Source organism: Ranitomeya variabilis, chromosome 2, assembly GCF_051348905.1.
Source record: "Ranitomeya variabilis isolate aRanVar5 chromosome 2, aRanVar5.hap1, whole genome shotgun sequence".
NCBI lineage: Eukaryota > Metazoa > Chordata > Amphibia > Anura > Dendrobatidae > Ranitomeya > Ranitomeya variabilis.
The window spans coordinates 217,861,685-217,875,128 of NC_135233.1; the positions used below are offsets into that span (position 1 = coordinate 217,861,685).

General features: G+C 39.6%; 1 protein-coding gene across 1 annotated transcript in view; it reads left to right on the plus strand.

Annotated features, from left to right (window-relative positions):
* Positions 1-1,075: 1,075 nt before the first annotated feature.
* Positions 1,076-13,444, plus strand: part of LOC143809258 (uncharacterized) — a 31,068-nt gene continuing 18,699 nt past the window's right edge. Inside the window, exons 1-10 of the mRNA XM_077292368.1 lie at positions 1,076-1,281; positions 2,593-2,637; positions 3,258-3,359; positions 5,132-5,249; positions 6,080-6,165; positions 7,415-7,543; positions 7,749-7,880; positions 8,207-8,362; positions 9,961-10,122; positions 12,992-13,153. Coding sequence (XP_077148483.1) covers positions 1,128-1,281; positions 2,593-2,637; positions 3,258-3,359; positions 5,132-5,249; positions 6,080-6,165; positions 7,415-7,543; positions 7,749-7,880; positions 8,207-8,362; positions 9,961-10,122; positions 12,992-13,153 — 1,246 coding nt within the window. The 5' untranslated portion in view covers positions 1,076-1,127. The remainder of the gene's footprint in view (positions 1,282-2,592; positions 2,638-3,257; positions 3,360-5,131; positions 5,250-6,079; positions 6,166-7,414; positions 7,544-7,748; positions 7,881-8,206; positions 8,363-9,960; positions 10,123-12,991; positions 13,154-13,444) is intronic.

Here is a 13,444-nt window from a genome sequence, read left to right on the forward strand (position 1 = left end):
CAGGTTTTTCCTATGGGGGTGGTGCCTTAAACTACAGGGTCTGCCTATGGGGTGCTGCATTACACTACAGAGTCTGCCTATTGGGGTGCTGTCTTATACTACAAGGTCTGCTATGGGGTGCTGCCTTGTGCTATAGAGTCTGCCTATGGGAGGTGCATTATACAATATAGAGTAGGCCTAGGGAGTGCATTATACTATATTTAGGACTATCTGGTGCATTATACTATATGGAGGCGATCTAGAGGGCCATCACACAGTGTGGAGATTACAGTTAGGGGCCATCACACAGTGTGGAGATTACAGTGAGAGACCATCATAGAGTGTGGGGATTCCAGTGAAGGGGCCATCACACAGTGTGGAGATTACAGTGAGGGGGCCATCATATAGTGTTGGAGCCATAAAACAGTTTGGCAGCTACTAAAGGGGTCAGTATACTGTGTTGGTGGTACTATACAGTGAGGGGTCATTATACTGTGTATACGAGAGCATCATACTGTGTATAGGGGAGCTGTACAGTGGGGAGACTCGGGACATTATTAAATGTAAAGTGGGCACTTATGGTTATAGGGGAACTCAGGTTACTGTGGCTATCAAAGGGGTACACAGGGCATTATTACTTTTTAGGGGGCAAAATAAGGGCCAGACAACCCCTTTAAGTTTTGCACACAGTGTACCAATACTACCACATACAATAAGCAATTAAATTATATACAAATAATGTCCCTTTATGTGCCCCTAATATATTAATCATTTCCTCCTATGTGACCCATATACAGTAATATTGTTTCCTTATCTTGCCCCATATAGTAATAATGTCCCCCTTTGCTGCCCCCATACATTAATATTGGCCCCCATACATTCGTAATATCCTCTAACGCGGCTTGGTCCTCATACTTTAATATTATATTAATCATATATAGATTGATGGAGCTGCTCCATGTTTAGTGGCTGCAGTTATCTGACCCATTGTGACATCACTCGTGTTCCGCTCCTTGTGATGTCACATTGAGATCTCCATTGTGACATCACGGAATGTGTGGCTATAAGGCAGCGACGCTGCAGGAAGAGGCTTTGTCTGAAGAAGCTCACTGTGTATTACACATTAAGCGATATTTCTCCAGGCTGAAATGCTCTTTCGATTTCTTTTAATCGTCAGTGTGCTATTAGCATATGTGGAAGGCGCGCCTATCAACATCCGCTGCCATGATTCCTGGCCAAAGCATATGGCGCCTGTTAACATCCGCCGCCATGATTCCTGGCCAAAGCATACAATCCCAGCAGGTAAGTACTTTTCCAAATATTCACATATTACGGGGTAAGCCCCATTAGGCTGGGTGAAGGATTACTTTTTGCGCTCTGAGTTGACATTTTTACTGATACCATTTTGGGTCGATTCAATGTTTTGATCGCCTTTTATTGCAATGTTGCGGCTGCCAAGAAATGTTATTCTGGCGATTTCGATTTTTAATCATTTCCTATGTGACCCATATACTGTAATTTTTGTCCCATTTTCTGGCCCCCATATAGTAATAATGTCCCCCTATGCTGCCCCCATAAATTAATATTGGCCCCTATGTGGCACTCATCTGGTAAAACTGTCCCCCATGTGTTCATCATGAGTTAATATTGTCACCCTATGTGGCCCAGTGGTAGTAATGTCTCCCTGTGCCCCAACACATGAAGAATGTCTCTCTATGCGGCCCCCATACTTTCATAATACCCTCTAACGCGGCTTGGTCCTTATACATTAATATTATATTAATCCTATATAGATTGATGGAGCTGCTCCATGTTTAGTGGTTGCAGTTATCTGACCCATTGTGACATCACCCATGTTCCGCTCCTCGTGTTCCGCTCCTCATGATGTCACATTGAGATCTCTATTGACAAATGCAGCGACTAAAGTGTATTTAGAATTATTTTTTTAAAGTGTTTAATTTTGAATGAACTTTTTTCATTTTTTACTGTATTTTTACTGTACTCAATAGTCCTCTTTAGGGACTTGAAGCTGCGATTGTCTGGTTGATTGTGCTATAGATAACAGTGGAAAACACTGCTATGTATAGCTAAAGCCACGTTCTCCTGTGAACGCCAGCTACAGGCATCTTCAGCAGACCCTCGGCTGTCATGGCAACCCATCGTTACCCCCAACATGTCACGGGTACGCCGATCAGCTTCTGATATGACACCCCAACGGCACATATTAAATGAAAATGTCAGAGATTCATAGCGGCATTAAACAGGCTAATACCCATCAGTGGAGCTCTACTTCGCCCGTAACTGTTAAAATCACATGAATCAGCCATTAACTGCCAGGAGACATGCAGGCTGGACATGCGAACGGCATTAAAGACAAGGACACGAACTTTGACGTACATGTACGTCAAAGGTCATGAAGGATCTAATGCTGAATACATGACCAGGACTGATACAAGCATTTAGTCAAATAATATATAGATAAGACATAGCGGTGTAACAATGCGGGCTAGATACAATAACGTCTACATATAACAGAAGGGAGGTATAGGAAATACATGTCACTTCTGATTTTGTCAGCAGAGATCTTCTTTAATGTCTACTTTTAATTTCTAGGCAACACTAATCACCTGATCTTTGGTCCGTGCTCAAAAACATGCGGTAAGTAACTCACAATTAAGATATAACCTTCACATTTCCCATCTGGCACCAGAACCTTCTGACAATCACTAATAGGACCCAGTGTAATATGATGGGGGTCAGACTCTGCTTCATTAGAGACACCGAATATTTGCTCTTCTATAACTTTTATTGAGTGGCTGAGATTGCTAATAAGTCACATGATACATTTCATGGCGGAGTCTTCATGTGTTACCCCTTCCCATCCTGTGTTCCCTATTCTAGGCTCTCGAACTAATTGTAAGAGTAAATGTAGATCTTCCTGTAAGGAATAATGGAGTCACTTGTGTCTGTGATCTTCAGTCGCGTGATTTCATCATTACCACAGGGGAAATAATACAGTTTTATGACTAACGGGGACTAATTTGTCCAGCATGTTGGGATTTCCTATAATTGTGATCTGTGCAGTCCTAGAGTGACTTATAAGAAATGGTGCTGGGTCTGGAGAAGTAAATTAGGTGCAGTGAATAATGTATAATATATTAGGAGCTGTAGACATCTGATGTTCTCCTCCACTAGAAGACTGCCGAGAATTACACTGATACATGGAGAAAAATTCCTACAGTGTTTGCCTACAGCTAATTGATGTCTCATTTTTTCAGGCATTTGTACCAGGGTGGTCTACAGCACCAGAGGCTGCCAAAACGGACAGGACAAGTGTTTTCTCCGCACCGAACAGTGCAAAGGACCTGAGGATTGTGGATGTAAGTCACATAGCTACGTGGATAGGTTATCTATTATCTGTCAGTGGTCATTGGAAGTAAACCCGATGTTCTGCAGCCAATGTTCCTTCCTAATAAATACTGCAATTAGACTCCACTCCTGGATCAATCCCTCTTCTCCAGCCATCTAGAGCAGATATCTAGTAATATCATCTCTTTATGGAAAAGCCTCCAGATGTCTTTTAACCTTTTTTTCCTCTAGACACACAGGCCCTTTAGATATGTTTACATGCCTGGAAATAGAAAGATTGGTACGGGGCCTAACGATCGAGGTGACAGTGAGTGCGACCAGGCCTGGGTAGGTGGGCCCTGCAGACAGACATTGAGCTGAAGTTCACTGCGGCACAAATAGTCACCGAGTAGTGGGAGTGGGGGAATTTGAATAGAATAATTTCATTTTTTTACTTTTGTTAGAAAAGAGCTATAGAACATGGACATTATTAGTGAAAAAAAAAACGGGATGGGGATATATAACTGGAAGGAGCTCAGAATGGGGGCATTATACTAGAAAAGGGTTCAGGATGGACGACAGTATACCAGGAAGAGGTAAAGGATTGAGGACATTATACCAGGAAAGGGAGACATTATACCTGGAAGAGGCCCAGGATGAAGGACATTATACCAGGAGGAGGCAAAGGATTGAGAACATTATACCAGGAAAGGGAGACACATTATACCTGGAAGAGGCCCAGGATGAAGGACATTATACCTGGAGGAGGCAAAGGATAAAGACTTTATATCAAGATGGTGAATATTATTACTGAATGAGGTCCAGGATGGGGAACATTATTACAGGAATGGGTTAGGACATTATACCAGGAAGAGGCAAAGGATTGAGGACATTATACCAGGAAAGGGAAGACATTATACCAGGAATAGGCCTCCGATGGAGGACATTATACCAGGAAGGAGCCAAGGATAAAGACTTTATATCAAGATGGTGGATATTATTACCGAATGAAGTCCATGACGAGGAATATTATTACAGGATTGGGTTAGAATGTGAACATTATTACAGGAAGGGGCCAGGATGGGTGATATTATTATATGAAGGGCCAGAATTGGGGACTTTATTACAGGAAGGGGACATTGTACATGAGGGGGCAGATACATATGTCTTCACAGGATCTGGACTGCTACAAGGGACCATACATCTGACAAATATGGAGGTAGGGCCCAGGTCACAATCTTTCACCAGGAAACATTGGCCTCTACCTAAGCAACTGGATAGATCTCTGTATTGTCCATTATATCTATTATATATTAATATGGAATCATCCCTGAGACATAATTTTGCAAAACTAAACTCCCATATTTTTAATCGTCTTGCCGGATCCTACAGTTCAATAGAAAATATAATCGAGTCACAGATTTCTCTGCGGCAGATTGAGCAGGGCTCGGTTTTTGAGCTGTGTATAACCCGCCACAGCTTGTTTATATTGTCTATTGACAGAATGCGGCTAATCAGTGCTGGAGGCCTGGTTGGAATGGGAGGCGCGGTTGGACTAGGAGGCGCAAGACCAGTTGTCCTGTAGTGATAATTGCTGGTAAAACAGTGATTCTATTGAACAGTCCAGTAACTGACACATCGCTATAATAAAGGTCTATGCTTCTACTTTATGGTTGTCTCAGATAACATGGCAAAAGCCTGCTGACAGATTCCCTTAATAGGACTGTTTTGATAATAATGGCACAGTGTATTACAGACAAGTTATTGAATACACATAATATATATATTCTTTCTTCTTTTTCAGTGGATGGTATTGTTCCTACAAAGATCCCTTGGAATGAATACATCATTTATATTGCAGTTTCCATCAGCATACTCCTCCTTGGATTATTCATTGGTGTCATGTGTAGTATCATATGTAGGTGAGTATTGTAAAGGATGATTTATATTGTACATGGGAGTCTGTAACAAAAAATTACATCTTTATTACAGATGAGAGGCTCTGACAAAATTCTGCCAAATCATGCAGATTTTATTTAGAGATTCGATTCACAGCAGAATTATTCTTCACAAATTGATTGTTCCCTATTATGTTCTGAGGTCTCCCCAGTCCCAGATCGTAATAAATGGAGGATGTAAGAAGAAAATAAAGTTCATACATCACCAAGCCCCTCTCCGGAAGCCCCCACTGCTCTCTGCCCACAACTCCGGCCCAGTGTTGACTCTTGGTTGGGACTTGCATGAGCAAAGACCTTTCGGCCCGCTTGTAGCCAAAGTTCCAATCCACAGGGAACGCTTGGCCAGAGGCGCGGTACAATGGTAGTGTGGAAAACTGGCCATGGAGAATAAAGCAGCAGAAGTCGTCAGAGAGGAGAGCTAAACCTTTTGCCAGCGCTCTACTGTTCCGCAAGCTGGCGGCTGCAGATAGCTTCCACTTTGCTTTATTCGCGTGGAGTGAATTACAAACAATCTGTTCTCCAAAATTCTGAGTTTTGTAAATATGAGCAGAATTCAATTCCACCCATGTCTAATCTTCATATAACCTTCCAATCCAGTACGATCCACACATATTACTGTCATGTACATGAAAATGGTTGATAAATGCCCAAGTGTTACTTATTGCCCATGTTTCTACAGAATGTAAGAGATAAAATGATGAATGAAGAAACATATGAGTCTATATTTCATTCTGCAGAATAAAGATATGTTACTTTGTAATTCACAATATTCCTTATATTTTACTATTTTAAAGACATCTGAAAAAGGATAAATCCAGGAGAAATGATGAATCTCGATGTTCTACTGATGAAGATAGAGAGACTAGTCCTAAACCTCTTGGTAAGTACAGCCTAACCAATCTGACACTAAAGCAGTTCTCCCGGATAAGAAAAACAGGGCTGCCATAAAAAAGAAACAAAAAAACCCGATGCTTTCTAAATCTTCAGCTTGTTCATGGTATTGCAGCTCTGTACCATTCCCTTCACTGGAGCGGAGCTGCAATACCAGGCACAACCTGGACACAGGGGTGGTCTTATTTTTCAAGCAAACCAATTATATTTTTCTAACCCTTGACAAGACTGTAAAATCTATATGCAAATAGTTATTGTTTTGCTTTTTTATAACTTGGTAACAGTCCACTTTATGACGTTGATGACTTACTCTGGGGACATTTGATATGTAATTACGGTAATCTGTTTAGAAATGGTCTCTTAACCCTTTCGTGCCAGAGCCTTTTTTCGCCTTCATGACCAGGCCAATTGTTTTCACTCTGACCAGTGTCACTTTATGTGGTAATAGCTCTTGAACGCTTCAACGGATCCTCCGATTCTGAGACAGTTTTTTCGTTACATATTGTTCTCCGTTATAGTGGTAACATTTGTTAAATATAAATTGTGTTTATGTCTGAAAATGACAGAAATGTGAAAAAAATTCTGAAAATTTAGCAATTTTTAATTTTTAAATTTTTAAGTCCTTAAACCAGAGTGTTGTCACACAAAATATTTAATAAATAACAGAGAAAAGATTTACACTGGCGCTTCTCACCCGAGGAGGGAAGGGAGCGGGGACTCAGAAGCGCCTGGTGTTTGAACAGGTTCTGTGTTGGTCCCTATAAGTAGTAGAATTTGAAGAAAGTAGTAGTGTTATTCTACGTTATTCTACTACTTTAGTCAAGTTAATAAATAACATTTCCCACATGTCTAGCGATCATCGGCACAATTTTTGAAACATGACACCATTCTAAAATCTGCACCCCTCAAAGTGCTCAAAACCAAATTCGAAAAGTTTCTCAACCCTTCAGGTGTTTTACGGGAATGATGACACCTGTCAGAGCTATCGCTCTGCACTGGAATTACAGTGGTTGCAGGACCCTGGGGGTCATGAGTGCTGCGGGACCACCGACTATGTCATTACAAACGTCAGCGCTGCATGAAGCCCAGCAAGCTCCAACGTTTATCTACAGTGGGCGGTTGCGAAACTGTTAAAGTATCTTGTCATAGATAAGCACTAACCGTAGACGTAATAATCTATAAGAATCATGGAGAAAATGTTATTTTAAAAATTATGATTTCTGTGATCTCTTTAACAGGAAAACACGAGGATGGACCAATGGTCAAAAAGAGAGATGTCCTTGAGAACGCCAACATCTCTACTCCCGCTCCAGATGATGTTGTCATCAATATTGAAACAGATAAGGATGTGGCCATTTCCTCTGACAGTAAGTTCTCAGGGCTTTTATGACATATTTTTAATATAAAAAAGAGATTAATAAAACAGGTTTAACGTTTATCTACAGTGGGCGGTTGCGAAACTGTTAAAGTATCTTGTCATAGATAAGCACTAACAGGAGACGTAATAATCTAGAAGAATCATGGAGAAAGAAAATGTTATTTTAAAAATAATGATTTCTTTGATCTCTTTAGCAGGAAAACACGAGGATGGACCAATGGTCAAAAAGAGAGATGTCCTTGAGAACGCCGACATCTCTACTCCCGCTCCAGCTGATATTGTCATCAATATTGAAACAGATAAGGATGTGGCCATTTCCTCTGACAGTAAGTTCTCAGGGCTTTTGTGACATATTTTTAATATAAAAAAGAGCTTAATAAAACAGTATTAACGATTTACTTACAATGCCATCACTGTCCCCATTCTGGCTTACAATCAAGATTCCCCCTCAGTATGTCTCTGGAGTGTTGGAAGAACCCAGAGGAAACCCACACAAACTCCTTGCAAACGATGTCCTTGGCGGGATTTTAACCAAGGACCTCAGTGCTGCAAGGCTGTAGTGCTAACCACTGAGCTAATTTTTTTTCAATAAACATTTGGAAACTTTAGTTTGGGAAGCTTTTAATACTAATTTCAACATTCTACATTATAGGAAAGCATGAGGAACAAACTGAAATTGTGACTGATGTCGCTCCTCATGGACCCATGGTGGAAAATAGAGATATCCTCAACAGCACCATGATCCCTGATGCCGGTGATGCAGTAATCAACATGGGCCCAGATGAGGACGTGGTCACTGCCCGTCACAGTAAGTTAATTTTGTCTTAACCTTGATAGAAAAGATTGCTGACATCATCCACCCCAAAAAAACAAAATAGCTGTTATTTTAACTTTCTTTGCTTGCATAACATACACTTTATAACAATATGTTATTCATTTGCAGTTTAAAGTGGACTTTTCACCAAAGTTTTCTGGTTGAACTGGTCACATGATGTAGTAGTGACTTCAGAGTGAAATAAAATGATTTTGTTATTTTGTTATGTTTGCATTAGACATTAGTGTGATGACTGATGCATCTCGGACCAGACAGTGTGGGGAAGAGGCAGGACAGCAGAGATGGTGACTGTGCTATCAAAGAAGGATGAAAGCTGATAGAAGGGTTTGTAATGTGACACAGATAAACTCAGTTGTGCTGCCTCTACCTCCACACTGATTCATGCAGAAGGTTAGACCAGGAGATTAGGGCTGTATCCTCACATCTCACACATTGAGAAATCTGCTCTAAGCTATTGTGGGGCTGTGTTCTTTTTCTGATGTGTTGCTTGTTACTTATACTTTTTTTCATAGGTTGAAAAAGACTTAGGTCCATCAAGTTCAACCTTTCTCCACCAATTGTGCACTTTGTCACTAAATTAACTATAACCCACAATGTTATGAGTATTGAGGAAATCATCCAGCTCTTTTGTAAAAGCGGTGATAGTGTCTGCCATTACTACCTATTGTGGTCGGCATTCCAAAGTCTGACTGCTCTAACTGTAAAGAACACTTTCCTATTTAGCTGTCAGAATAGCCTTTCTTCCACCCGTAATGCGTGCCCACTGGTCCTAAGTATGGTCCTTGCAAGGAATAAGTAAGTCATGTGCTAAACCTTTGTATTGACCACACATATATTTATATATGTTAATGAGATCTCATGTAAGAAGCCCAACTTTTCCACATCTCACCATATGAGAGGTCTCCATCCCATGTAATAATCTAGTTTCCCACCTTTGAACTGACTCTAATTTCTGAATATCCTTTTTTAAATGTGCAGCCTAAAACTGGATCCCATATTCTAGATGTGGCCAGCGTCATAGAGGGAAAAGAAGTACACCCCCTCTAACGAAAACTCTCTGGCAATTCCCACTCTGATTTCACAAAAGTTACCTCAGTATCGACAAGTATTTTGATGACTAATATCTACATAACTGAGGCAAATTTTGTAAAAAGTTTTATTCCACTGTACTGCCAATATTACATCATGTGTCCAGTTTACCAAGAAACATTTGTGGTGAATAATCTTCTTTAAAGAGAACCTGTCACCAAGAAAATACAGTTTAAAATGCAGGTTCCATATTATAGAGCAGAGGAGGCGGAGTACATTGATATAGTTTTGTGAGGAAAGATTCAGTAAAACCCATTTTTTAATCCCTTCATGACATTGAAGTTTTCCGTTTTTGCGTTTCTGTTTTTTCTCCCCTTCTGAAAATATATTTAAAACGCAATGAAAAGAAAAACAACCTTGTAAAAATCGTCTCTTTAAGAATCTTGTTGGTAAAAGATCCGTAGACGGACAGATAATAATCTATGGGAAACATAGAGAAGTGTTTATTATCAAAATACTGATTTCTGTGGTTTCTGTTACAGGAAAACATGAAAATAATCTAAATATTGGAAATCATGAAGCTCCTCGCGGACCCTTGGCAGAAAAAAGTGACTACCTCAAAGACTTCCAACTCTTTCGCATTCGGTTTAAAGATGCAATCACCGAACTCAAGGCATATCAGAATGCGATGGTCAAGTCTGACAGTAAGTACTCAGGACTTTTATGACATAAATTTAATGGAAAAACGCCCTTATAAAAAAAGTCTCTTAAAGGAAAATGTCAGTGAATAAACCCTGGACATAGAGGTAACTCTTGTGGTTTGGTCCATCGTTTTATACATCACTGTACCAATTAGAGGTGATAACATTTATATGATGTTTATGTTATGTATTTATCTCACTTACAGTGGGGAATATTAGTATTTGATGCAATGCCAATTTTGCAAGTTTTCCCACCTACAAAGAATGGAGAGGTCTGTAATTTTTATCATAGGTACACTTCACCTGCGAGAGACAGAATCTTATAATGTGATTTTCTGGATTTAGTTTATGATTGTTACACCACTGATTTGCATTTTATTGCATGAAATAAGTATTTGATCACCTACCAACCAGGAAGAATTCTGGCTCTCGGAGAACTGTTAGTTTTTCATTAAGAATTTCTCCTACTCTACACTCATTACTTGTATTAATTGCACCTGTTTGAACTTGTTATCTGTATAAAAGATAGCTGTCCACACACTCAATCACACACACTCAATCACACACACTTAATCACACACACTCAATCACACTCCAACCTCTCCACCATTGCCGAAACTCGACAGATCTGGAGAAGATCTGTGTGGAGGAGTGGGCCAACATCCCTGCTGCAGTGTGTGCAAACTTGGGAAATAACTACTACATATGACCTCTGTAATTGCAAATAAAGGTTTCTGTACCAAATATTAATTTCTATTTTTCTATTGTATCAAATACTTATTTCCTGCAATAAAATGCAAATTAATTGTGCAAAAATCATACAATGTGATTTTCTGGATTTTTTTAAGATTCTATCCTCACAGCTGAAGTGTACTAACAATAAAAATTACAGACCTCTCCATTCTTTATAGGTGGGTAAACTTGCAAAATTGGCAGTGTGTCAAATACTTATTTTCCCACTGTATGTAGCATCATTATTTCCTCAACATTTTACTTACATTGTTATCACTGTCCCCATTGGGGCTTACAATCTAAATTCCCCCTCAGTATGTCTTTGGAGTGTGGGAGGAACCCAGAGGAAACCCACACAAACTCCTTGCAAATGTTGTCCTTGGTGAGAATTTAACCTAATTTCAGTATTCTACATTACGGGAAAACATGAGGACAAAACAAATATTGTGACTGATGTCGCTCCTCAAGGACCCATGGTGGAAAAAAGAGAAATCATCAACAGCACCATGATCCCTATGCCTGATGCCGGTGATGAAGTAATCAACATGGGCCCAGATGAGGACGCGGTCACCACCCCTGACAGTACGTTAATTTTGCCTTGACCCTGATAGAAAAGACTGCTGACATCACCCACCCCAAACCCCAAAACAGCTGTTATTCTAACTTTCTTTGCTTGCATGAAATAAAGATTTGGGTTTTATAGCAATAGGTTATTGATTTGCAGTTTAAAGAGGACTTCACGAAAGTTTTCTGCTTGAACTGGTCACATGATGTAATAGTGATTGCAGAGTGAAATACAATTTTTTTTTTGTGTGATGACTGATGCTTCTCTGGGGAAGAGGCAGGACAGCAGAGATGGTGACTGTGCTATCAAAGAAAGATGAAAGCTGATAGAAGGGTTTGTAATGTGACACAGATAAACTCAGTTGTGCTGCCTCTACCTCCACACTGATTCATGCAGAAGGTTAGACCAGGAGGTTAGGGCTGTATCCTCACATCTCACATATTGAGAAACCTGCTCTAAGCTATTGTGGGGCTGTGTTCTTTTTCTGATGTGCTGCTTGTTACTTATGCTTTTTTTCCATAGGTTAAAAAAGACTTAGGTCCAACCTTTCTCCGCCAATTGTGCATTTTGTCACTAAATTAACTATAACCCACAATGTTATGTGTATTGAGGAAATCATCCAGCTCTTTTGTAAAAGCGGTTATAGTGTCTGCCGCCATTACTACCTCTTGTGGTCGGCATTCCAAAGTCTGACTGCTCTAACTGTAAAGAACTCTTTCTTACTTAGCTGTCAATATAGCCTTTCTTCTACTCGTAATGCGTGCCCACTGGTCCTAAGTATGGTCCTTGCAAGGAATAAGTAAGTCATTTGCTGGACCATATTCTTGACCAAACATATATTTATATATGTTAATGAGATCTCATGTAAGAAGCCCAACTTTTCCACATCTCACCATATGAGAGGTCTCCATCCCATGTAATAATCTAGTTTCCCACCTTTGAACTGACTCCAATTTCTGAATATCCTTTTTTAAATGTGCAGCCTAAAACTGGATCCCATATTCTAGATGTGGCCAGCGTCATAGAGGGAAAAGAAGTACACCCCCTCTAACGAAAACTCTCTGGCAATTCCCACTCTGATTTTACAAAAGTTACCTCAGTATCGACAAGTATTTTGATGACTAATATCTACATAACTGAGGCAAATTTTTTAAAACGTTTTATTCCACTGTACTGCCAATATTACATCATGTGTCCAGTTTACCAAGAAACATTTGTGGTGAATAATCTTCTTTAAAGAGAACCAGTCACCAAGAAAATACAGTTTAAAATGCAGGTTCCATATTATAGAGCAGAGGAGGCGGAGTACATAGATATAGTTTTGTGAGGAAAGATTCAGTAAAACCCATTTTTTAATCCCTTCATGACATTGAAGTTTTCCGTTTTTGCGTTTCTGTTTTTTCTCCCCTTCTGAAAATATATTTAAAACGCAATGAAAAGAAAAACAACCTTGTAAAAATCGTCTCTTTAAGAATCTTGTCGGTAAAAGATCCGTAGACGGACAGATAATAATCTATGGGAAACATAGAGAAGTGTTTATTATCAAAATACTGATTTCTGTGGTTTCTGTTATAGGAAAACATGAAAATAATCTAAATATTGGAAATCATGAAGCTCCTCGCGGACCCTTGGCAGAAAAAAGTGACTACCTCAAAGACTTCCAACTCTTTCGCATTCAGTTTAATGATGTAATCACCGAAAACAAGGCATATCAGAATACGATGGTCAAGTCTGACAGTAAGTACTCAGGACTTTTATGACATAAATTTAATGGAAAAACGCCCTTATAAAAAAAGTCTCTTAAAGGAAAATGTCAGTGAATAAACCCTCTACATAGAGGTAACTCTTGTGGTTTGGTCCATCGTTTTATACATCACTGTACCAATTAGAGGTGATAACATTTATATGATGTTTATTTTATATATTTATCTCACTTACAGTGGGGAATATTAGTATTTGATGCAATGCCAATTTTGCAAGTTTTCCCACCGACAAAGAATGGAGAGGTCTGTAATTTTTATCATAGGT